The following is a 26,463-nucleotide window of genomic DNA, read 5'->3' as shown; positions in this document are numbered from 1 at the left end:
TGGGTAAAGCAAAGTCTTCAAGGGAAGATAACAAAGGATGAAACAATGGTGTTGTGTAACTTTCTAGTGAGTGAGATTTTGTGAATGTAATCTATAGCCAACTTAATTTACTCATCAAAATTTAGCTGACTCCAACATGCAGACACCTTTTGAGCTTCCTCTAATTTTCTTTTACTAGGATTTTACATATTTAGCTCAACTAATTGAATCAGAAGATGCAGGAACATTGTTGGAATGTTTGAATCTCATTTAATGCTTCATATTGGGATGAGGCACTCTGAAGGCAGAAAGGCCAGTTGGGACACAACTGCTCGGGAGGGGCAGGAGGCTGTGGCCATTCCTATAAGACAGTTCAGGGCCGTTCGAAGCCAGGGAGACCTGACAGGGATCTGAGAATTACACAGTAAGTGTGAAATGGAACAATTTTTCTACTGTTTTAGCTATTATCCAGAGCCCATGTTAGACCCTTAACTGGCCTTGGAGTGAACTTGCCATTTGAATAATTTGGGAGCTTTAGGCAGTAAAAACTGGAAGAATATACCTGGAAAAGCAGGTTTGAATGCGAGGATTTAGTTATATTAAGATTAAATTGAGGCCGGTTGCAGTGGCTCACACCTGTAATCTCAGCACTTTGGGAGGCGGAGGTGGGTGGATCCCTTGAGGTCAGGATTTTGAGACCAACTTGACCAACAGGGCAAAACTCTGTCTCTACTAAAAATACAAAAATTAGCCAAGCATGTCGGTGTACGCCTGTAAGCCCAGCTACTTGGGAGGCTGAGGCAGGAGAATCACTCGAACCCGGGAGGCGGAGGTTGCAGTGAGCCAAGATGGGGCCATTGCACTCCAGCCTAGGCAACAAGAGTGAGGTTTACACTGTGGTAGGCATTGAGAGGTGTAAAGTAAATAAAATAGAACCCTCACTTTCAAGTGACAGCTCTAGAGAGCCTATATCCAGAAGGCTCTAGAACCTGCAAACTTCAAAAGAACCCTGGCAATGCGTGAAATAAGTTTACAGTAAATATTACTTAATTGCTCATTTAGTCATCAAATAGCCATCGTTTGGGTGGAAATTGGGGAAGAAAATGTGTTGCTTAAGAACATGATAAGGAAGGAGTGGTCAGACAAATAGAAGGATTACTGGGAAGAATTGTGTCCAGAAAACAGAGGGAAGAGATAATTTCCAAAAGGAAAGGGTGGGTCAGCTGTATCACATGCCACAGAGAAGCCAAGTGAAGATAAGCTTACAAAAGTGAGTAGCAGTGATGCGGAGGTAATTGGTGACCTTTAGGAGAACTGATTAGTGGGAGTGGTATGGAGGAAAGCCTGTTTGCAGGAAGTTAAGGAGTAAAGCTGACTCTTCTAAGACTCTTTAGAAAGAGAAGAGGCATGTATGAGATAAAGGAGGGCAAAATATGGGACAAATTCCCTCAGTTTGTAATTGTGTGATTTTGCAAAACTTACTTACTCCATGCCTCAATTTCCTTGTCTGTAAACCGATGGATGATACTAGTAGCTCTTATTTGAGAGAAGCAAATAAATTAACACCGTTCTATGCAGTAGATTCTTATTAGATTGATATCTTAAAAGAAGTACAGTAAAAATGCAATTGTAATGTAAAGAGCAATTCCAGTTTTTTTGCTTGCAAGTATTTCTCTTTTTTATTTTTAATTGTTATTAAAAAACAATGTGAAACTTACTATCTTTACTATTTCTAAGTACACTATTCAGCAGTGTTAAGTATATTCACATCGTCATGCAACCAATCTCCAGAACCTTTCATCTTGCAAAACTGAAATTCTATACCCACTAACCAACAACTCACCATTTCCCGCTCCCCTCAGCTCCTGGCAACCACCATGCTCCTTTCTGTCTCTGAGTTTCAGTACTCCGTATACTTCCTGTGATGGAATCACACCATATTTGTTTTTGTGTAACTGGCTTATTTCACTTAGCATGATGTCTTCCAGGTTCACCCATGTTGTAGCCTGCATCAGACTTCTTTTCTTTTTAAAGGCGGAATAATATTCCATTGTATGTATATGTCACATTTTGTTTTTCCATTCGTCCAACGATTGACATTTAGGCAGCTTCCACCTTTTGGCTATTGTGACTAATGCTCTGTGAAGAAGGGTGTATAAATAACTATTTCTCTTTTTTAAACTAGTGATGTTTACTCGTCTGCATGTGTGTGAGTCATGGCTGGTTTAAGGCCAGCACAAGAATGGATCTTGCAGGGGAGATGGAAGCTCTCAGGAGAGATCTACAAGACCACAGGTTGGAGACAGAGCTCAGAGACAGAAAAGCATTTTTTCCTTTAGAACATAGAAGTGCCATTCACAAGAGTACTGTGCTCCTGGCAGTATTTTCCAACAGAGAAGGGAAAGTCCTGTCTTCAGTTCATTTTTAAATTTAAGTTGCTAGAGGACCTCAGGTGTGTCTCTCAGTGTGTTGGGATATCAAAACATTTTGCTTTACTGTGCAATTTATTTTTCCTTGTGTTGTGTAGAGCGATGATAATGAGGGGCAGGAAGCCTCTATATAGCTGAAGAGCCCACTACAGAAGTCCTGCTGTGAGTTAACTGCAAAGGTTAGATGAAGCTAGGAACTGAGAGTGGGCCCCATCCCCTGCTGTGGCTGGTTAATTCCTGGTGTTTCGGGCAGTTGTCCTATTTAATTCTTACTCCTTTTCCCAGTAGGAAATGACATCAGGCTGGGCGTCATGGCTCACACCTGTAATCCCAGCACTTTGGGAGGCCAAGGCGGGAGGATCACCTGAGGTCAGGCATTCAAGACCAGCCTGGCCAGCATTTGAAACCCCATCTCTACTAAAAATAGAAAAGTTAGCCAGGCGTAGTGGCAGGTGCCTGTAATCCCACCTACTTGGGAAGCTGAGGAAGGAGAATCGCTTGAACCCAGGAGGTGGAGGTTGCAGTCAGCTGAGATCGTGCCATTGCACTCCAGCCTGGGTGACAGAGCGAGACTGTTTCAAAAAAAAAAAAAAAAAAAAAAAAAAAAAAACCATTAAAGAAATGACATCAGAAGAGCAAAAATTAATGCTGTGTCTTGTGGTTGTCTTTATTCAATTTTGAAAAATGTAGCTGTTCCTAAACCTACTGGGGAAAGAACTACATTTATTGCTGGGCACAATGGCTTATGGCTGTAATCTTAGCACTTTGAGAGGCTGAGGCAGGCAGATAACTTGAGGTCAGGAGTTTGAGACCAGCCTGGCCAACATGGTGAAACCCCGTCACTACTAAAAATACAAAAATTAGCTGGGCGTGGTGGTACAAGCCTGTAACCCCAGCTACATGACAGGCTGAGAGGTAGAAGAATCACTTGAACCTGGGAGGCGGAGGTTGTAGTGGCCAAGATTGTACCACTGCCCTCCAACCTCAGCAAAAGAGTGAGACCCTGTCAAGAAAGAAACTATATTTATTCTGCCAGTCTCTAGAGAGAGAAGTTCTTTTTTTTTTGAGACGGAGTCTCTCTCTGTTACGCAGGCTGGAGTGCAGTGGTGTGATATCCGCTCAGTGCAAGCTCTGCCTTCTGGGTTCATGCCATTCTCCTGCCTCAGCCTCCGGAGTAGCTGGGACTACAGGCACCCGCCACCATGCTCAGCTAATTTTTTTGTATTTTTAGTAGAGACAGAGTTTCACCGTGTTAGCCAGGATGGTCTCCATCTCCTGACCTCGTGATCCGCCCACCTCAGCCTCCCAAAGTGCTGGGATTACAGGCGTGAGCCACAGCGCCTGACCAGAGAGAAGTCCTTTGCCTGATAAAAGGGAGAACTGGGCTGGGTGCGGTGGCTCACGCCTGTAATCCCAGTACTTTGGGAGGCGGAGGTGGGTGGATCACAAGGTCAGGAGATTGAGACCATCCTGGCCAACATGGTGAAACCCTGTCGTCTACCCAAAATACAAAAATTAGCTGGGCGTAGTGGTGCGTGCCTGTAATCCCAGCCATTCGAGAGGCTGAGGCAGTAGAATCGCCAGGGAAGTGGAGGTTGCAGTGAGCTGAAATCGCACCACTGCACTCCAGCCTGATGACAGAGTGAGACTCTGTCTCAAAAAAAAAAAAAAAAAAGGTAGAACCGTATTACCCAGTAGAGTTGATGTTCCAGAAGTTTCTTCAGACCAGAGCAGAGTTCATAACTTACCTACGAGGGAGCATGGTAATGTCACAATTTACTCTTCAACTCTCTCAAGGTTTATTTTTATGTTTCTTAAGACAGTCTCTCTGTTGCCCAGGCTGGAGTGCTGTGGCACAATCATAGCTCACTGTAGCCCCAAATTCCTGGGTCCAGGGGGTCCTCCCGCCCCAGCTTCCTCAGTAGCTGGGACCACGGTTGCATGCCACTAAGCCCAGCTAATTTATTTTTATTTTCAGTAGAGATGAGGTCTCATTATGTACCCCAGGCTGGTCTTGAACCCCTGGCCTCAAGTGATCCTCCTGCTTCAGCCGCTTTCCAAAGTGCTGGGATTATAGGCATGAGCCATAGTGTCCATCTTCTCTTTAGGTTTTATGAACAAATTAGCTTTGATTTCTCCTAGGTGTCTCGATATTGAATAAGCTAATGCAGAACTGTGTGCACAGTAGACTGGGACTGCCATTTCTAGACGAAAACAAAGGAGGGGGAAAGGAGAATTTTTTTTTTATTTTTGGGACGGAGCTTTGCTCTGTCTCCCAGGCTGGAGTGCAGTGGTGCCATCTCAGCTCACTGCAAGCTCCGCCTCCCGGGTTCACGCCATTCTCCCGCCTCAGCCTCCCCAGCAGCTTGGACTATAGGTCCCCGCCACCACTCCTGGCTAATTTTTTTGTATTTTTTGTAGAGACAGGGTTTCACTGTGCTAGCCAGGATTGCTTCGATCTCCTGACCTCATGATCCGCCCTCCTCGGCCTCCAAAAGTGCTGGGATTACAGGCGTGAGCCATTGCGCCCCGCAGGAGAATAGATTTTTACAGCCACCTTTTTCTATAGCCTACTTAGTGATCATAATGGATTCCACCCTCTGGAACTAGATGCTAGTCTATGGCCCTCTCCCTCATTCAAATGTTTTGGGAACACCTCCCATGTTCTGCTGCTTCCACCCAAGATTCTCAGGGTCACCTCCAACTCTTTCAGATCTCCTTCCCTGGTTGTCTTCGGCCGTATGCCTCATCCCAACTCCTTTGAACATTTTTTTTACCCAGTTCCTGGTTCCTTTAGATGCAGGAACAGTAACAGCCTGCTGAGTTATGTGAAGGATGTTGGGTATCACTGCCACCAGCCTTTCTAAAGCTCCCGCTCTTCACATTCTCTGTCCCAGAAGGGACTCTCAATGCTGAAGGTAAATCGCTTCGTGTGAGAATGGGGGCCTCTTGTTTGGGAGAGTCTGCTTGGCCTTTGAACACAGAAGCATAAACTTCAAAACATTACTTAGGCTTCTCAGTTAAAATGGGGCAGGATTCTGCTAATGTATTGTCTTGCCTTTTACCATTTTATTTATTTATTTATTTATTTAATTCTATTTTGTTTTTTTGAGATGGAGTCTTGCTCTACTGCCTAAGCTGGAGTGCAGTGGTATGATCTGGGCTCACTGCAGCCTCCACCTCCCGGGTTCAAGTGATTCTTCTGCCTCAGCCTCCCAAGTAGCTGGGACTACAGGCATGCGCCACCATGCCTGGCTAATTTTTGTATTTTTAGTAGAGACAGGGTTTCACCATGTTGGCCAGGCTGGTCTCGAACTCTTGATCTCATGATCTGCCTCCCTCGGCCTCCCAAAGTGTTGGGATCACAGGCCTGAGCCACCGCGCCTGACCTATTTTATTTTATTTTCGAGACAGAGTCTCACTCACTTACCTAGGCTGGAGCTCAGTAGCATGATCTCGGCTCACTGCAACCTCTGCCTCCCGGGTTCCAGTGATTCTTGTGCCTCAGCCTCCCCAGCAGCCGGGATTACAGGTGCCCACTACCATGTCTGGCTAATTTTTGTATTTTTAGTAAAACAGGGTTTCACTATGTTAGCCAGGCTGGTCTTGAACTCCTGACCTCAGGTGATCTGCCCACCTTGGCCTTCCAAAGTGCTGGGATTATAGGCGTGAGCCACTGCACCCTGCTGCCATTTTATATTAAAATGTTAAATGCTCTTTGGACACGTAGCAAGATGGAGGCCAGGTCTGAACTTACGCTCAACCTATTCTTCCAGTTCTGACTGAATGTCATCACACTCAAAAGGCAAGTATTTTTTTGTCTTGGTAGGTTTTTAAATGTTGGTTTAAAAACCTAAATAGAACTGACTTTTTCAGAATAATAACTTGTGAGAAACAACTGGTCCTGGTGGATAAAGCCTAGACTCAGAATCAATAGACCAGGATTGTTTTTCCCCTTGTTCAAATATCTGTGCGGTCTCTGAAGTAAACAGAGCAACACTTTCCCTAAATGTAAATATTTTCGGCAGATGGGGATTTTTAAAAGCTTGTGGCTCGCCTGGGCAAAGAATTTTTATTTCTTCTTTCTGAAATTTTATGAAAGAATGGGAGAAAAGAATAGGAAAAAAACCCAAAACATATCCAGAGCAATTAGAAAGAAGAAGATCCCAGTGATTATAGGCAGGGGAAGGGGGCATTGGGGGCTGACAGGTACCCAGGGCATGGAGGGAGAGAAGATAGAATTCCAGATAAGACCAGGAAGCAAGACTTTGCTTCTTCAGCCAGTGTGTGTTGGTTTTACTTGACTGGCAGTGCAGATTATGAAAAAACAAACCTTGAGATACTGGAAACCAGATCCCAACCTTTTCTTGTTTTTTTCTTTCTTCTGTTTTGTTTTTTTGTCTTTTGAGACGGAGTTTCCCTCTTGTTGCCCAGGCTGGAGTGCAATGGCGCAATCTCGGCTCACCGTAACCCCTGCCTCCTGGGTTCAAGTGATTCTCCTGCCTCGGCCTCCCTAGTAGCTGAGATTACAGGGATGTGCCACCACGCCTGGCTGATTTTGTATTTTTAGTAGAGATGGGGTTTCTCCATGTTGTTCAGGCTGGTCTCGAACTCTTGACCTCCGGTGATCCGCCTGCCTTGGCTTCCCAAAGTGCTGGGATTACAGGCATGAGCCACCATGCCTGGCAATCCCAACATTTTCTACTTCAAAATGGACTCAAGTTCTGTCTGGTCTGGCAGATTTTCCCTGGACTTTTATCTCTTGTTTCCTCCATCTTCCCACTGCATTTGGTGGCCCAGTTCACACTGATTACAAACTTTTCTCCCTAAATAGAACTTTTCCTCTGCTTGCCTCTCCTACCACAGTTTATCTGTTCAATTGATTTTGTCCTTTGAGCCTTGGCCAATAGATTTATGCTAAAGGTTTAATAGCTACGTATTTTATCAAGGGGCTTTGATACCTAAGAGACCAAGCTATGGTGGGGATTTGAGTCTTTAGACAAGCAGACTTACTGAAATACATTCAGTAGTAAGAATTGTTTTTTTTTTTGTTTGTTTTTTTCTTTTTTGAGACAGAGTCTTCGCTCTGTTGCTCAGGCTGGAGTGCAATGGCAGGATCTTGGCTCACTGCAAGCTCCGCCTCCTGGGTTCACCCCATTCTTCTGCCTCAGCCTCCCGAGTAGCTGGCACTACAGGCCCCCACCACCACGCCCAGCAAGTTTTTTTGTATTTTTTAGTAGAGATGGGGTTTCACCGTATTAGCCAGGATGGCCTTGATTTCCGGACCTCGTGATCCACCTGCCTTGCCTCCCAAAGTTCTGGGATTACAGGCGTGACTCACCGTACCTGGCCTCAGAATTGTTTTAAAAATGCAGAGTTTTCTATGACTCAACTTTAGAGGTTTTCATTAAATATTAGAGCGGGAAAGGGCCAATACTGGTCACATTCTAACGAAGTTTTTTTATGAATTGATACATATCTAATTTGTTGATACCTCTTAAAGTGAGAGAAGGTAAAGAAAGCTCCTGAGATTGTGCTTGTCTTGATCCAGAAAGTCTTGGCACACTGACTTGCTAAGATGAATGAGTTTGGCATTTGGCTATAATCTGAGAATGTTCCGAATTTAGTAGATTGGGGGTTGTTTGTGTTCCCAGGTTAATTGCTTATTTAGCTGGCATTCATTTGGGTCCGCTAGTCCATTTGTTAATTCTGAAAGTTGTTGGACATTTGTTTAATGAAAACAAATATATTTGGAGAAATCCAGCTTCCCACGTAGCCACATTAGTAGGAATTAAGTAGGTACAAAGTAATAGTTTAAGAAATGATAGTCTTTTGTATGGCAATATAAAAGCAAAATGTCTTTTAGAAGGAACAATTCAAATTAATTGATTAATTTGTAAAGTCTGTTACTCTCTTTTGGCCAAATACTTGTGTATCTCTGAGAATATAAATGAGGTAAAGAGGTAATTAAGACATTTATTTAATATTTGTGTGACAACTGTGGAAGATATGTAATTGTTATTTTCCTATTGATCATAAAATAAGAGAGATTTGAAAACATTTTGATTAGAATCACTTAGACTTTTCTGTCCCTCTATGAAGTGTACCAGATTGAGGCATTTTCCTAGTAAATACATGAAGTCTTATTTAATTAATTATTATGCTTGAAGACAATACTAAAACTGTTTCTCATGGTGTTTCTGGCCTTCAGTAATTTAAGGTTTTTATTTTGATTATGTGGTTTTTGTTTTCAGAGACTATATTTAGCATCTAGAAGCATATCAAGCTCATCACAAAAATGTATACAAAACAGCAGCTTAATTTAACTTGAGATTCACTATTGGCCCCTTTACCTAAAGCACCTGATTTTTGAGTACCAGTTGTGACCATCTATTGACACATGCCAGGAGTATATGCTAGTTTTTGTAACAAGAGGATAAATAAAAGGGCTCTTAGAATTATTAGACAATATTTGCTTTTTGACTTTTTCCAGAGAAAAATGAAGACAAGACTTTGTTCTGTTTCATCAAGTCCTTGACGCCTCCTCCCAGCTGGTCAGGTTCTTTTTATGTGGCATTTAAACCTTGAGTTGTTGTGAGTCAACAAATGGACAACAGCAAATGTTCAGCCATCTTATTGGTGTTAAGCCTAGCAAATAGGCAAAGTATATGAATACACCAAATGCATAAACAAGTTTTCCTGAGCCAAGGATTCCAAATAAGCCCAGCAGCTGCCAATTATGTCCTTAAGAATAGAAGTGCCCCTCCTCATCCTCTAATCTGTTATTGCCCCAGGTTGGGAAATGTCAGCTGTAAGATTTATAGATTTAGGGCTCTGGTATAACAAGTTGCCTCTTAGAACTTTTCAGCTCTGAGAGCTTCTTCTTAGCCAGCTAAACAGAGATATAGAAACATATTTTTGGTTTCCATATATAGTTCTTGAGTCATTTACAACATCAATGGTGGGCTTAAATATATATATATATATACACACACACACACACACACACACATTATAACATAAATTACACATACATACACATTATAACATAAATTACACATACACACACACACATCTCTATCTGTATCTCCCTAAGACATTGATACAAATACTCATCAGTAAACCATGATAATTTTCAGAAGAGGCTGCCTTTGACTGGTATACTCATATTGGTACCTGGAACACAAAACTCCTAGAGGTACACTAGTTTTATAGTCTGAGCTTATTAAGCAATACCCTTAAGGGTAATGAAAATCAGTTCCTCCTCTGCTCCCTAATAACATCAGTCCTTTTTGTATCTGTACGATTTTTCTCTTATTGTTCTCCTCCAAATTTCCCCCTTAAAATTGTGGCATTGGAAATAATGGTTTTATGTTTTGGGGGACTGTTACTTTCTAATTGAAATTGAATATCTATGGGTCACTATTCAGTGCTGAACTTGATATTAGAAACATTTCCTGGTAAATCAATAAAACCAGCTTTATGTTTCCCTACAGATAATCAAGTGGCAGGTAGAAGGGACATCTGACCTAGTTGCTCCTCTAACTGCTTTTGATCAAAAGAAATTGGTAAACCACTCAGTCTATAAATCTTTTTTTCTGTGATTCTGTAGTGTCAGGACAGCATTTCCATGGGTACTTTACTTATACGGAGAAACAAAACCTAAATCTCGAACCGCCATTTATAAAACCCACAAACTCCTGGGCTGTCATTTGGGTTGCAGACTTGAAGCTCCCTTTCTGGTTGTGTTCTCTGGAGTGGGTGAATGCCTGTCTGATGGGGATGCATTTTAAAGGCAAGACAGATTTAAGGGTATAATTTAGTGACATTTTGCTGACTGCATTTCTCTCTATATGCATGTCTCTTCATATATTTCACTATCTTACCAATACTCAGTTACCTCAGCCTACTTGAGGCAGGCTCCACAATTTTGGGACTGTTTCTTATATACATAATGACTCAATAAAGGTGTCTCATTACAACATTAGTCATTCTGTTAACTTGTGCTATTTTTTGACTGTGTATATAAATCGGTGTATATTTAACAAGTGAGCTGACCAAATGCCATTAAATGAGTTGTCCTTATTTTGGTTTTTTTCCTGCTCCAATTTTAAGTTTTCAAAGAAATCCAGCATGTAACTACCACTTTTAAGTCTCCACTTTTTAATTTTGAATACCAAATATGGCAGAGTTATTCAGGTGGCCAAGTAGACTTTTTCTGACCTTGAATGTGGTTTACTGGTATTACACTTAAAAAAAAAAAAAAAAAGACAAAAAGTGGATGTCAGTATTTGCTGTTTTAGGATAGCATAAGACTTTTAGATTTCCCAAAGATCATTTTAAAAGTCTGATATGAAGCTGTCTGACATCTACATTTTTAGCATCGTCCCCGTATTCGTATTTAAGGCGTCATCCCCGTATTCGTATTTAAGGCGTCATCCCCATATTCGTATTTAAGTGACCCTGGAACACAATGCAGAGAGATAGGTCACTGTGGTTTAATCTTTGGACACTTCATATCTGACAGACACCAGCCTCTGTGGTTTATTTTATATTGTTCCTTAAAACTAGAAATAAAATTCTCTTAAACCTGATGATAGGGGAATGTTTACTAAGATAGTTTTCCTTCCATTTGCACAGTTTTAAAGCTGGAGCTAAAACATAACACATGGGATTAAAAAAAAAAAATCTGTCATCCAAAAAGTAATTCATGGCACTGTTAAGGTTGAAGTAACCTCAGGGCCTCATGTTCTGTGGTGGAATGTGCATCAAGGTGTATTCCTTTTATTAGGAACATATTATATCCATGTACTTTAATATGAATGGCAGATATCAATTAGCAGAGGCTTATTGGGGAAAAAGAATAATTTTTGTGTGTGCCTGTACATTTAGGCGAAGGCATTATGAGTTGTAGGTTTCCATAGCACAACCCAAAATTCAAAGGAGATGCCTTTTAAAAAATATAGTGGTGATGGAGTCTGGGTAAGAAAATCCTGTGTTGAAAGTTGAGCAGACCACAGTCATTTATATGCAGTCAAAGAGCTTTTGGTACTGCAATGTAGGGCATATAATCTTATTACAAAGCCCTTTAAAATCAATTAAAAAAAAATGAAAACATCCTTAAAAATGTGGTAGCATTGAGTTCATTTTCTTTTTTTTTAAATCTATTTTCAATTACATTATTCCATTTACATGTACCACAATGGCTTTTATTTAAAAGATACTTCTCTTCTATGTATATATTCACAGCTGTCAGAAATATGTGTCATTCTTTGTCTTACAAATCCCTGTTCTCAGCCATTTCAGAGCCTAATCCTTGAGTCGGCCATTTTGCTGAAAGGCAGTTAAAGAAACAGACTGTCAGCCAGGTCTGGTTCTTGCTGAAGAAGCGTCATTTCTGTACCCAATGTGAGCTTTAGTTCCAGATTTTTGAATGATGTAAAAATTAAGGTCAGGGAATCAAATATAAAAAATACATCTTGCAGGCAGAGACCTCATTAGCATCCACTTATCAGTCTCCCAAATCTAGGAGCTGGGAGACCATCGTACTGTTATCCTGCTGATATTGAGTTGATAGCAAGTTTAATGGAACAGGCTGGCAGTTGTGAAGGGCAGCTGATAATGATGGTGCAAGCTCAACGAAAAAGTTGAGTAAAATCTGCAGGAGGTGTTTTCTATCATTTGGCCTTGTTCTGTTGGCTGTTGGCATTTGCTTGGCAAGAGGGAAGTGTTCTTATCTCCCCAGCTAGAGAGATTTTAAATATGCTTAAAAATACCGAGTGTGGGCTTCTGTTACTGCCTCTTCTTAACAAGACCAGTGGAAGCAGGGCAATTGTGTATTGAATAGGAAAATCCACTCAAACTGATAACATTCAGGTAAACCTGAAAACAGTTTGCATTTTCTGGTAATTAAATTAAAAGAAGGCGGTTGACTATCAGAAGACCTTTTTCCTCATGTAGTAAATGAGCACATAATCTTACAAAATGAGGTAACCTCAAATATGTTTTTCTTCCGGATTAATGATATGTTTTGATTTTTAAACTTCTATGTAAAGTTTGATGAGTGCTTTTATATAATTAGGTAGCATCTTAAAACATATGATAGGCCATGTTTCTGCCTTGCAGAGTTTATGAGAGGAAAGTTGGCCAAACAACAGGGCTAATTTTACTAATTAAAGTCGTGCTGCCCAAGTGGGTTAACATGATATAGATGTTTGGTTTTAATAGAGCTTGGAAAGGGTACTGAGTCCTAAAATGTTCTGTTTGGAAAGCTTTGGTCTATAAAATTTGCCTTTAACACGGCTGATGACCCTTAATTAGAATGATAAACTGTACTTGCTGGTGTGATGTCTTTTTGAGAAGAAGCAATACCGGTGTGCCTAAGTGTCGTTGTTTTTAGTGTATTAAGATACCTTTTTTCTGGGCATGGCATTTCTGAGTACCTGTCTTCTCTGCTCTGTTTCAGGTGTGAATCATGGCAATACAGTGAAAGACGGTGATTTACTGCTTTTGAGGGCATGCATGGATATGATTAACGGATGGAAGTGCAGGACTCCAAGATTTACTTCTTTCCCTTTCCAGCAGAGTTACCTGAGAGGAGTGAGTAATGGGATAATTTGTAATACCACAGGCCCCTTTTCAGGAGACCAGTAATCAAAACAGGAAGATGAAATTGACAAGATTTCAACTGGAAGAATACAACTTTTGATACTTTCTGGGTATACCTCTTAATTGCAAGCAGGAGAGTCTTCAGAGTTGTCCTGTTTTTGTTTTTTTTTCCCATGGAGATTTCCTCCCTCCCTCCCTCCCTCTCTTTCGTTTTTTTGTTTGAGGCGGAGTTTCGCTGTTGTTACCCGGGCTGGAGTGCAGTGGCACGATCTCGGCTCACGGCAACCTCTGCCACCCCACCCCCCGGGTTCAACCGATTCTCCTGCCTCAGCTTCCCAAGTAGCTGGATTATAGGCGCCCGCCACCATGCCTGGCTAATTTTTGTATTTTTAGTAGAGATGGGGTTTTACTATGTTGGCCAGGCTGGTCTCGAACTCCTGACTTCAGGTGATCCACCCACCTCAGCCTCCCAAAGTGCTGGGATTACAGGAGTGAGACACCATGGCTGGCAAATGTGAGCCACCACACCCAGTGGAGATTGTCATTAAAAATGTTAGTATGTCAGTCCTGGTTACATCATGCAGACACCCTGCTAAATTTTATACATCTTTCCTCCATGCTTTCTGCTGTTGATATTCTTATATTGAGACATCAGAGAAACTTAGTGGCCTATTTGTAGAACTCAGTTTCTTTTTACAAAGTTAAAGAATTATCAAGAATTGGGAGTGGGCTGGGGGCAGTGGCTCAATGCCTAGAATCCCAGCACTTTGGATGGCCGAGGCGGGTGGATCAAGAGGTCAAGAGATCGAGACCATCCTGGCCAACATGGTGAAACTCTGTCTTTACTAAAAATACAAAAGTTAGCTGGGCGTGGTGGCATGCACATGTAGTCCCAGTTACTTGGAAGGCTGAAGCAGGAGAATCACTTGAACCCAGGAGGCAGAGGTTGCAGTGAGCTGAGATTGCACCACCGCACTCCAGTCTGGGTGACACAGCAAGACTCTGCCTCAAAAAAAAAAAAAAAAGAATTAGGAGTGTTGGCTGGGTGCAGTGGTGTCTCACACTTGTAATCCTAGCACTCTGGGATGCTGAGGCAGGTGGATCACTTGAGCCCAGGAGTTTGAGACCAGCCTGTGCAGCCTAATGAGACCTCGCCTCTGCAAATAATAAAAAAATTAGTTGGATGTGGTGATGCGTGCCTGTGGTTCCAGGTTCTCTGTAGGGTGGGGTGGGAGGATCACTTGAGCTTGGGAGGTCGAGGCTGCAGTGAGCCAAGATTGCACTCCAGTCTGGGTGACAAAGTGAGACACTGTCTCAAAAAAAAAAAAAAAAAAAAGTGTGATGATAAATACAGCAACATTTTTAGGGTGGGGTGGAATGTACACAAAACGACTAGCCTGTGTTCATACTTAAAAAAAGTAACAAAGAACAAGAACTTCATACTTGAAAAAATAAAAAAAGGACAAGAATCTGAATGCTGTATCTGGCATTTAGTGTATCATCATCACTTCGGAATTGCATGCTGTGCAGAGCTTTCCTGTTGCGCCGAATGTGACGGGATCTTCCGACTTGTTATTGTTGGTGACGTTAGATTCATGAAAACTGAGTAGCACCCATGATACTTTTATGTTACAAATATTAATTTCAGCTTTGACTTTGGTGGTGGCAGTAGACTTCTCATATTAGAGATTACGATAAAATGTAAATAGTTCCAAGCTCTTCCTCCTCTCCCATCTGTGCCAGGTGACTAAAACATTCCCATAAATAACTGGTACCCTTTTAATGGGACCTTTGGGTTCATGAGAGGTAAATATTGATGACCTTGACATTTTTTCATATGTGCACAGTTCAGGAGACACAATATCTCTGGATAACTAAAAGCAGGTAAACAAGGAGCCAGACAGCCATGGGCTCCCACTGATCCTCGTAATTCACAGGGGTCCTGGCCTTGCTTCTGGACTTTGTGCTGGAAGTATATCCCATAGGCAAAGGAATCTATTAAGTTTAGGTCTAGGTCCTCTAGGTATTTCTGTAGGCAAATCCCACTGGACTGGATCTGTGTTGGTCTGGCATTTTAAGAAGATGTTTTTTAAGGCAAATATATGAGTCTCCTCCCCTACCCCTGTGAAATTAAGGACTCTAGTACTACTACCAGGGTAATGTTGTATAGTAGCTAAGTGCTTGAGAGTCGAATTCCCAGGTTTAAATCCCAGTTCTGTTGCCACTAGTGATGTGACCTTAACTAAATTATTTAACCTCTTTCTGCTTTAATTTCCTCAGCTAGAAGATGAGGATAATAATAATACTTATTTTTTTTAAAGAATTAAATGAGAGCTATCCAATTGTGATTAGCATGTTAGTAAAGATTTCTGAAATATTATTCATTAACCAGCTTTCAGGTATCCTGTGCTCATAGAGACTAAGCTACAAAGCTGATGAGATCTACAGCTTAAGAAAATTTTCTGTTTGGAGTATACACTCAGTTATATGAAAATCGCGTATGGAAAAAGATGAGAATGTAGCACTGACTTTGCAAAACGTTTTAGCAAGTTTTATTTCGCTACTTGTCTTAAAAGTAATTTTTCTGGTTTTATGTAATGTGTGTAGTAGAAATGGGAATATTAGAATACTTACTTCATTGTATTGTCAAGCATTATTGGTAGCCCTAATTTATATATCCATTGTGCTGCAGTTTTAGTTGTAGAACTACCATCTGCAGGGATTATTATGGCACTTGAGGGGATGGAATTACTGCACACTGTTCTGGGTACTTTTTTCACTAAGAAGTATGGGCACCATGAGATAGTACTTACCCATCTGTCTGTTGAAGCATTTGTATGTGTATTACCTGAGCACTTAGGCACACCACCGAGGGGGGATTTAAAATGGAAGGGAAAAAGGAAAAATTGAAAATAAAATAACATGATGGAAATAACAGATGCCTCTTTGCAAAGAATACCTAAACTACTCTTAAAAGCAGACTTAATAGCCAGTACAAAACCATTCACTATTGTCTTTAAGAGACAAAGCTCAATCCACAAAGTTGAAAGTGAAGTGTGAATCTCGAAATTTTCCAGAAGAGTCAAGCAATACAGACTTCTAGGTCTCAAAATCAAGGGAGAAAAAGAGTCAGTTTTACAAAGTAACTTCTTTGATTGATTGTGAGCTGTCAGTGTTTGACGGGTAGATCCTGAAACATTGAGTGATTACATTCTTCAATGCTGGGCGGCCATATTGGTGGCCTCTGCTGTTCTGAGCTTCTAAATTTGTGTATTGACACATGGGAATTCACTAAATGAGCAGCAGAGAGCAGAATGGAACATTTTGGCGTCAGCTTGAAATTTCCCAAAGAGAACCAGTGGAAAGATGTTGAAATCAATTGAAATATTATTTATTGATTGCTTATGTTTTATAGCACCTAATAAATTGTCCAATCCCTTAAAAACACTCCATCTGCCTAATTCTCCATTTCCAGTTACAGCAGATACAAGGATACAAAGATGCTCTGTACTGATAGAGAGGGATGATTTCAGGTTTTCTTCACACCACTGGGCTCCCTGACAGCTATTCTTTGTGCTTGCACACATTCAAACAATTTTCAATTTCAGTTGTGGACGAGAGAAGTGTTTTTCTCCCACATTCAGTTGTCTTGGTATTTTTTACCCAGGCAGCTCCCCCTACCCTCCAACACATGTGCTTCCTTAGAACTTCTTCATCCATATGCTAAGAGTGGGGTGTGGATTCTCAGCATTCTGTGCTTCACCGCACACCTGGAAACCTATGGGCTAATGACCCTTGTGAGAATTTGGGTGGTAAGGAGGCTGCAGAGATCAACTTCCGGTTGTAGATGTAGAAACTGAGGCCTGGAGAGGTGAAGAAAGTCAACTGAGATCATTCAGCCAACAAATATCAGGACGGCACCTCTAACGTCAGTGTAATTTCAGCTTTTCCACTAAGGCCTACTGGGAGGAGTGCAGTGGTATGTTCCGGGCTGAGTCTTGGTTAAGGGATTGCAGTGGACTGACTGAGGAGTGAAAGCAAAAGAATATAATGGCCGGGTGGGTGGCGCCTGTAATCCCAGCACTTTGGGGAGGCTGAGGTGGGCGGATCACCTGAGGTCAAGAGTTTGAGACCAGCCTGGCTAACATGGCAAAACCCCGTCTCTACTAAAAATAAAAAAATTAGCTGGGTGTGATGGCACATGCCTGTAAACCCAGCTACTTGGGAGGCTGAGGCAGGAGAATCGCTTGAACTTGGGAGGCAGAGATTGTGGTGAGCCGAGATGGAGCCATTGCACTCCAGCCTGGGCGACAGAGTGAGACTCTGTCTGAAATTAAAAAAAAAAAAAAAGAACACCGAATCAGGGTTTGGGTCAGAGTTTGTCTAAGGTTGTATTAGAGGCATATCTTTTGGTCAGGAAGCATGAATATTCTCTCTCTGATATAAGCGAAAAGGAAGAGATTAAAGGCATGATGAAAATCAGGTCTTTTTTAATAGGTGTTTACTTTTTATGGAAACCATGGAACAATGAATATTTATTCATCATCAGGTAATTTGGGGTAATGGAGTATAGACAATTTCTGGTTTTACCTTCTTGCCTCTTTGGGTCCGTGCTGCCTTTTGTTTTGCTTAAAATGGACTAAAAGAGAAAGCAACTGAAACACTTTCCAGATCTGATAACTTCCGAGATCTCAAGTGAAACCTCTGGCTCGGGTCCTAGGGTGAGGTCACACAGTCTAATATTAGTCGGATTTATGTTGGTGTGTCAACCAAAATGCAGAGCAGCCCACTGCCGTAATTCTTGACAGCCATTTATCAGGTAGGTAGGAATGGCACTTGGGTCAGTTGTATGCTGTGTATTGCCACCCAGAAGCATAGCCCATCCATGGCCATAGGCATGTCTTCTCTTTTTAGTTGATTTTTTTTTTTGAGACGGAGTCTCGCTCTGTCGCCTAGGCTGGAGTGCAGTGGCCGGATCTCAGCTCACTGCAAGCTCCGCTTCCCGGGTTTACGCCATTCTCCTGTCTCAGCCTCCCGAGTAGCTGGGACTACAGGCACCCGCCACCTCGCCCGGCTAGTTTTTCGTATTTTTTAGTAGAGACGGGGTTTCACCGTGTTAGCCAGGATGATTTCAATCTCCTGACCTCGTGATCCGCCCGTCTTGGCCTCCCAAAGTGCTGGGATTACAGGCTTGAGCCACTGCGCCCGGCCAAGTTGATCGTTTTAAGTTAACGTGGAAAATGTGCCTTTGGTTGTACCTGGTATTATGCCTTTGGCCTTATCTTTCCTCACTCATACTCTTGAATTCAGATCAGTCTGCACACGTCTGGAGGTCTGGTGTTTTGGTCTCCAGGAGTTTGTTTTCATGACTGTCTGAAGTACCTCTGGGAAAGTCCTCGTTCTATAGGAAGACAGTTGAATTGAACAGAAATATCCAAAGCACAAATAGACACTGGTTATGTCTGTGAAAAAACGAGAACCTGAAAAAGCCAATTTTTCAAGATGGATCCCAAGTGGCTAAAGTGGGCCTAGATTTAACATAGAGTCAAGCAGCCATTTGCTGATTTGAGGCCCCACACATACTCTGAGTTCACCAAAACCCTGGAAAACCCTACATCTTTTTAACTTTGGGACTTTGAGAGCTCATCTGAAGCAACTAATCAAAGCTCAGCTATATTGACCAATCAGGGCTCAGCTGTATCAACCAATCAACAGCACTCACTTGTGTCAACCAATAGAAACTAAACAAGTTTCAGATCTTTGAATTAACAGACTCGATTGGAAACCTGGATGGGAACATTTGCTATAAAACCCAAATCCTCTTTCTGTTCTCTGGAATGCACCTTCCTTTTAAACCAAATTTCTCCAGTTCACTGAAATAAAGTCTCTTTCCTCCAAATTCCTTTTCAGAGAACTTTTGTTCACATCTTATACAAAACAATAAGTAGCTGTTATGTATATAGATATAGATGGTGACTAAGATTTATTAGATGCTTATTGTAGGCTATGTACCATTTTAACTGCTTTACAGATCTTCACAGAAACCCTTTGAAGTTCATGCTCTTATTAATTCATTTTACAAACAAGAAACTGAGAAACAGGCCGGGTGTGGTGGCTCACGCCTGTAATCCCAGCACTTTGGGAGGCTAAGGCAGGCAGATCACGAGGTCAGGAGATCGAGACCATCCTGGCTAACACGGTGAAACCCCATCTCTACTAAAAATAAAAAAATTAGCCGGGCGTGGTGGTGGGCGCCTGTAGTCCCAGCTACTCGGGAGGCTGAGGCAGGAGAATGGCTCGAACCCGGGGAGTGGAGCTTGCAGTGAGCCGAGATCGCACCACTGCACTCCAGCCTGGGCGACAGAGCAAGACTCCGTCTCAAAAAACAAACAAACAAACAAACAAAAACAAAAGAAACTGCGAAACAGAAAAGTGAATAGAAGCTTGTACAGTCTCAAAGAGCTTACAGTGGAGTTAGAACATTAATGCTCGACTCATTCATTCAACAAGCTGAATGCCTACTAGCAATTTGAGTTTATGAAAGTTTATGTACCTCTTTAAGGCTTGCCCAAAGGAGCTCACAATCGAATGGAGGGATGTTTATGTAAACCAAAGTTGAAAAATGTGTTAATAGACGGAAAGAGGATTCCAAGGGAAGCATGCTGCCAATCACTTGGATTACTTTCCAATGGAACAGAATCATGTTGGAAACATAGGGAGACTGGGCTGTGTTAAAAGTGAAAGCAAAATCTCCAGATGACTGATTTACCAAAATCTGTGTGCCACATTGAGTATGTTAAGTGGCATCAGTAACTACATCAGGGATAGGGTTGGCAGTAGCAGAGAAAGTGGCTTGTGCAGCCTTGCGAAGTGACCTCACTGGGAGCTCAGCAGCTAAATTAATATCTTGACCATTAGCACTTTTGACACTGGTTCTCATTGGCGGATATCACTGGATGGGACCGAACAGGAGAGGAGGAAAGTGGCAGATACTGTGTGATGGCTGAGAAGAAGTGTTGGTGAGCTTATTAGTCATCTCCTGGCAAGTCCATGACATTTGCTTATGACTATGGGAGTGTGTGGGATGGGAGGGAAGAGAATTGATAATTAAGGAGTCAGAAAATTCTGTAACATAATTTTGCACTTCAGTTTTGTGTGTGTTTTGGGACATAAATTCCATACAGTGTGATTTGGCAGATGTGTGTTCTAGGCACATTCCTGTGCCTCAGCTCCTCTGTAGAATGGTGCTGGTAATAGTTTACCTCACTGGGCTCTTTCAAGATTTAAATAGGTTATTATACATAAAGAGCTAATAGTGATGCCTGTAGCCATTGTCTAAGTGCTAGCTCTGATGATGGTGATGAAGAAGTAATAGCAATCAGAGATTTAGATTAAACCATTTTAGGCGTAAACTGTTCTACTAGAATCCAAGGGGAGATTTTTTTCCCATCAAGGAGACATAGCTTGTTTGGGCGGATAAGATATACACAATTGCAAAAGTAATTAATTCTTTTTTTTTTTTTTTTTGAGATAGAGTTTTGCTCTTGTTGCCCAGGCTGAAGTGCAATGGCGTGATCTCAGCTCACTGCAACCTCCACCTCCCGGGTTCAAGCGATTCTCCCTCTCAGCCTCCCGAGTAGCTGAGATTACAGGCATGTGCCATTGCACCCAGCTAACTTTGTATTTTTAGTAGAGACGGGTTTTCTCCATTTTGGTCAGGGTGGTCTTGAACTCCCAACCTCAGGTGATTCGCCTGCCTGGGCCTCCCAAAGTGCTAGGGTTACAGGCGTGAGCCACTGCACCGGCTGAATAATTAATTCTTAATATCTAATTTCCTACCTATGCACACTTATCCAGCCCAGGATTAACTTTTAGTACCTGTTCTTATGCATCCTCATTCTCTCTAGTCATGCCAGATGACCCCAGAGACCTAGATTAGGTTCTCTTATGTCTTCATGCATTCACATAAGCCATTGTCATCAGTCTAGAATTCCTTTCTCCTTTGATCTGCCTGTTGAAATGGACATCCTGTCTGCAAAATCCTTCATATTCCTTGCCCTAGACCCTCAGTTAATTCCGCTGCCACTGCATTGCCATGGTGCCTTGAACATGCCTTTTGGAAAATTGTTTTACCTGCATATTTCTCTACTAGATTATGAACTCCCAGGGAGAAATTTATATATATTTTCATATTTCAGATTCTATGTAGTTGCCTTATTGAATACATGAGCGAATATTTTTCTAACTCCATGGTAAACTGTTTTGAGATGGATCTATTAATTTTTCTGAGGCTTTTTTGTTTGTTTTGCCTATAAAATGGGTTATTTATAAGCAGGAAGTACAGTGGTTAGAACAAAATGATAACTCACTGAATGTTGGTTATTTCTATGAATATAACTTTCAAATATATGTATTCAGTCCAAACATTTATTTGGATTATATTAAGGTAACAAAAATGGCTACTTTATATGTTCTGTTCTTCCTGAACTCCTAACCTCCCTTATTTATGAAAGGACTCTTCCTCCACTCCTCTCAGACATACTTCCCCGGGGCCATTTACCTCCCACTAAAAATCAAATGAAGCTAATCTCCTTGGCTTGATATTGATTCCATCTAGTCCAGAGAGAATATGCTAATCACCTTTGCTAAGTGCTTTCTGGCTAAAGGTGTAAAAGCCTGATTCCATTTTGGGGGGAAAAAAATGAAATTTCTGTCTTAAAATTTGTGATTATGGAATTTGCATTTTGAAAGGCGATAGTATCTCAAATTTAACAAGCCATTTGTAGTGGACAGAGCATAAATTTTCGTGGCTCATTTGGAAAGCTACACCAAGGCATAGATTTCTATGACTATAGTATTTAATTTTGTTACATTCAATTTAATATCTACAAAAATAGTGCAAATCTCTTTTTCCTCCTCTATCGGTGGCATGTTTTTTGTGTATGTTTAAAGCTACTCATTTTCAAAAAGCAAAGACCGTTTTAAAGACTGGTACTTAAGGCTGTCAGGTTGCCTCAGTTTCTTCGTCAATGAGTCTAACCTAGGCCACCTGCATACTTCCCTGGAGTGTTTGGATGAATGACTCTGAGCTTGTAAAGTACTTTGAATTTCCTGGATGAAAGGGTCCCTGTAAGTACAGGTCTTATGAAGGTATTATAGCTGGGCTTTTAAAACTGCCGCACAGCCTGTTTTGCAAGAACACTAATGCACTTCTGGGTTTAGAGCTGTAAAAAGATGTGTGTTCAGAAGCCTCAGGCTTCATCTTGTGCGGTTCCTGAGGCATGTGCCGCTGCTTGTTTACTTCTAGCATAGATTCTCTCCACACTATGGGGATGTACAGGTGTGCACTTGCACAGCGACCATCTGGGCTTAGGATCACCTAGGATCACATTTGGCTGCTGTGGTATTGAGGAGAAAACACAGGGTGCAAGGAGAGAGGATGGGCTGTTCCTGGTTCCATGGCCTCACCTCTTGGGATCCTCCAGGATTTCTGTAATCACGGCGGGGAAGCACACACAAAAGTGCTCTGAAGTGGTTAAAGTGAGGGAGGGGTTCACCCTATGTAATGATGCTTGGATTGTGAAGAACTGGGTTTGGGTTCTAGCTCTTCCAGCTCCTAGCCCTGTGCCCTCAGGCAAGTCAGCTGCCCTGAGCCTTAGTTTCTCCGATGGGCAGTCCTGCCCCTAACATTTGTGGTGCCCGGGGCTAGAATGTGAATGCAGGACCACATACTCTGTATGTAAATATTTAGAAGTTATAAATCAAACAAAAATGTCAAAACATGTTTGGAAATTTTTCTGTTCTGACAAATACACCTTTATAATCATCTTGAAGGGCAGGTTTGAATTTTGAGTTTTCAGATTCTTAGCCAACTTCCACGCCTGACCAGACAGTGTGAGTGGGAGCAGGAATCTAGTCGTCATGCTTGTGGACAGCATGTTCTGTATGTCCACTGTGATAGGTGACAAAGTGCTAGCAGCCCTCACTCTCAGCGCCTCCTCGGCCTCCGCGTCCACTGGTGGCGCTTGAGGGGCCCTTCGGCCTGCCGCGGCACCGTGGGAGCCACTCTCTGGGCTGGCTGAGGCCGGAGCCCCCTCCCTCTGCTTGCCGGGAGGTGTGGAGGGAGAGGCGCGGGCGGGAACCCGGGCTGCGTGCTGCGCTCGCGGGCCAGTGTGAGTTCCGGCGTGCGCGGGCGCACGTGGGCTTGGCGGGCCCCGCACACGGAGCGGCCGGCAGGCACCGCCAGCCCAGGGCAGTGAGGGGCTTATCACCCAGGCCAACAGCTGCGGCGGTTGTGCCGGGTCCCCCAGCAGTGCCGGCCTGCCGGCGCTGCACTCAAAATCTCGCTGGGTTTGGCTGCCTTCCGGCAGGGCAGGGCTCAGAACCTGCAGCCCGAGGTGTCTGAGCTCCTCCCCCTGCGGTAGGCTCCAGCGCGGCCTGAGCCTCCCCGACGGGTGCCATCCGCTGCTCCGTGGCGCCCCATCCCATGGACAACCCAAGGGCTGAAGAGTGCAGGCGCGACTCGGAAACGGCAGGCAGCTCTGCCTCAGCCCTGGTGCAGGATCCACTGGGTGAAGCCAGCTGGGCTCCTGAACTGGATGGGGACTTGGAGAACTTTTATATCTAGCTGGAGGATCCTATGTGCACCAATCAGCACTCTGTATCTAGCTAACCTAGTGGAGACTTGGAGGACTAGCACTCTGTGACTCTGTGTCTTGCTCAAGGATTGTAAGCGTCCCAATCAGCACGCTGTCAAAACGGACCAATCAGCTCTCTGTAAAATAGACCAATCAGCTCTCTGTAAAATGGACCAATCAGCAGAATGTGGGTGGGGCCAGACAAGGGAATAAAAGCAGGCTTCCCGAGCTCGCCAGCGGCAACCTGCTCGGGTTGCCGTCCATGGTTGTTTGCAGTAAATCTTGCTGCTGCTTACTTTTTGGGTTCATAGCTCTTTGGGTCCACGCTGCTTTTATGAGCTGTAATACCGTGAAGGTCTGCGGTCTCACTCCTGAAGCTAGCGAGACCACGAGGAGGAACGAAGAACTCCAGATGCATTGCTTTTAAGATCTGTAACACTCACCACAAAGATCTGCAGGTTCACTCTTTACAGCGAGAGCACGAACCCACCAGAAGCAGCTCCAGACACATCTGAACTTCTGAAGGAACAAGTTTCAGACACCCCATGTTTAAGAACTGTAAAGCTCACTCTGAGGGTCCGTGGCTTAATTCTTGAAGTCAGTGAGACCAAGAACCCACCAATTCCGGATACACACTGGATTCACCTTTCACCGTATGGGCCTCGGAATTCTATATTGAGGATTGTCTCCCTTGGAGTGTGTGGAAGGAACATTTGCACAGGCCTTATAAATAAGCGTGGGTAGTTGGGATAGGGAGCACTGGGGCTGTAGTACTTGGCACATGATGCAGAAAAGGACTTTGGGTTTCTGATGGGCACGTGACTTTGACTTTGGTCCTCACTCTGGGAGGGGGCATTACAGTGAAGGGGTCCCTCTTCCCGGTGACTTATGTTGGCATCACAGGATTCAGAGAGCATTCACTATAGAATACATATGATTGTGGTTTTTTTTTTTTTGGAGACAATCTTGCTCTGTTGTGCAGGCTGGAGTGCAGTGGCTGGGTCTTGGCTCGCAGCAGTCTCCGTCTCCTGGGCTCAAGTGATTCTCCTGCCTCAGCCTCCCGAGTAGCTGGGATTGCAAGCATGTGCCACCATGTGCGGCTAATTTTTATACTTCTTGGTAGAGATGGGATTTTACAGTGTTGTTCAGGTTGTTCTTGAACTCCTGACCTCATGATCTGCCTGCCTTGGTCTCCCAAAGTGCTGGGATTACAGGCGTGAACCTCTGTGCCCGGCCTGACTGTGCTTCTGTAGTGTTACTATCACCTATATGAAAATAAGTTCTATCAGAAAAGCTATCCTTCACAGTGTTAATCACGTCAACATTTAGCAATGCTGGGATTGAGTTATTTTCTACTGTATAGGATAATGCATTATTCTCATTCCATCTCTAGGACCTAGCACAGAACTCTGTTTTAACTTAGCTTTTTTTTTTTTGAGAGGCACTCTCACTCTGTCACCCAGGCTGGAGTACAGTGGCACAATCTCAACTGCCACCTCTGCCTCCTAGGTTCAAACAATTCTCATGCCTCAGCCTCCCAAGTAGCTGGGATTACAGACGTGCGACCAGGCCTGGTTAATTTTTTGTATTTTTAGTAGAGACAGGATTTTGCTATGTTGGTCAGGCTGGTCTCGAACTCCTGGCCTCAAGTGATTTGCCCGCCTTGGCCTCCAAAGTACTGGGATTACAGTGTTCTGATTTAGCATTTTATTCCTTCAATAACATAAATGCAATAAGTATTTATTGACTATTCCTTTTTTGCCTAAGCATTGTTGTGGGTAATAGTGGACAAATAGATACAACTTCCTGTCTTCGTGAAACTAACACTTTAGTAGGAGGAAACACGAAGGATAAATATAAAAATGTGTAGTTTCCTTGAAGATGATTTCCTCTCTCTTCACTCATTTGCTCCACAAATAACATATATATCCATGCCCAGGACTAGGCACTCTGCCTCCATCAGAGGTAAAGATATGGAAAGAGAAATGATCACAAAACTAGAATATGGCATTACTCAGTGCTTGTGTGAAGTACTGTTAACTGCAGGAAATCCTTATGCTTTTTGGAACTAATGTTCTAGAATTTTTTCTTTTCCACTTCAATCAAATGCTTATTCAGGCTGGGCACGGTGGCTTACGCCTGTAATCCCAGCACTTTGGGAGGCTGAGGCAGGCGGATGACAAGATCAGGAGATCAACACCATCCTGGCCGACATGGTGAAACCTCGTCTCTACTAAAAATACAAAAATTAGCTGGGCGTGGTGGTGCGTGCCTGTAATCCCAGCTACTCAGGAGGCTAAGACAGGAGAACCGCTTGAACCAGGGAGTTGGAGGTTGTAGTGAGCTGAGATCACGCCCCTGAACTCCAGCCTGGGCGATGGAGCGAGACTCCATCTCAAAAAAAAAAAAAAAAAAAAAAAAAACTTATTCAGTTTCTGCTCTATTTAAGGCATTGTCCTAGGCTTTATGAGGGGTCAAACAAGAATTCGTAATCCACAGGAAGTGGTACAGTCATGAGTGACTTAACAACAGGGATAGGTTCTGAGAAATCTGGATAATTTCTTCATTGTGCAAACATCATCGAGTATACTTACACAAACCTAGATGGTGTAGCCTACTACACACCTAAGCTAGATGGTGCAACCTATTGCTCTTGGGCTACAAACCTTATAGCACGTTACTGTACAAAATATTGTAGGCATTTATGACATAATGCTAGATATGTGTGTATCTGAACATATATAAGCATAGAAAAGGTACAGTAAAAATATGACATAAAGGATAAAAAGTGGGGCCAGGCACAGTGGCTC

General features: G+C 42.8%; 1 protein-coding gene across 38 annotated transcripts in view; it reads left to right on the top strand.

Moving 5' to 3' along the window:
- Positions 1-26,463, top strand: part of LOC112426759 (uncharacterized) — a 551,288-nt gene that overhangs the window by 230,661 nt on the left and 294,164 nt on the right. For 37 of the 38 annotated variants that reach the window (XR_011623994.1, XR_011623995.1, XR_011623992.1 and 34 more), the window contains one exon: positions 12,874-13,007. Coding sequence is in view for 11 of the 38 variants with exons in the window: in XM_071097570.1 (XP_070953671.1) it covers positions 12,947-13,007 (61 nt within the window). In the remaining 27 variants the exon portion in view is untranslated. Of the gene's footprint in view, positions 1-12,873; positions 13,008-19,381; positions 20,036-26,463 lie in introns of those variants that run through there. The other variant, XR_011623996.1, reaches the window with a different exon arrangement.

The sequence above is a fragment of the Macaca nemestrina genome, chromosome 5, assembly GCF_043159975.1.
Source record: "Macaca nemestrina isolate mMacNem1 chromosome 5, mMacNem.hap1, whole genome shotgun sequence".
Lineage (NCBI taxonomy): Eukaryota > Metazoa > Chordata > Mammalia > Primates > Cercopithecidae > Macaca > Macaca nemestrina.
This window is presented reverse-complemented; position numbering and strand designations above follow the sequence as displayed.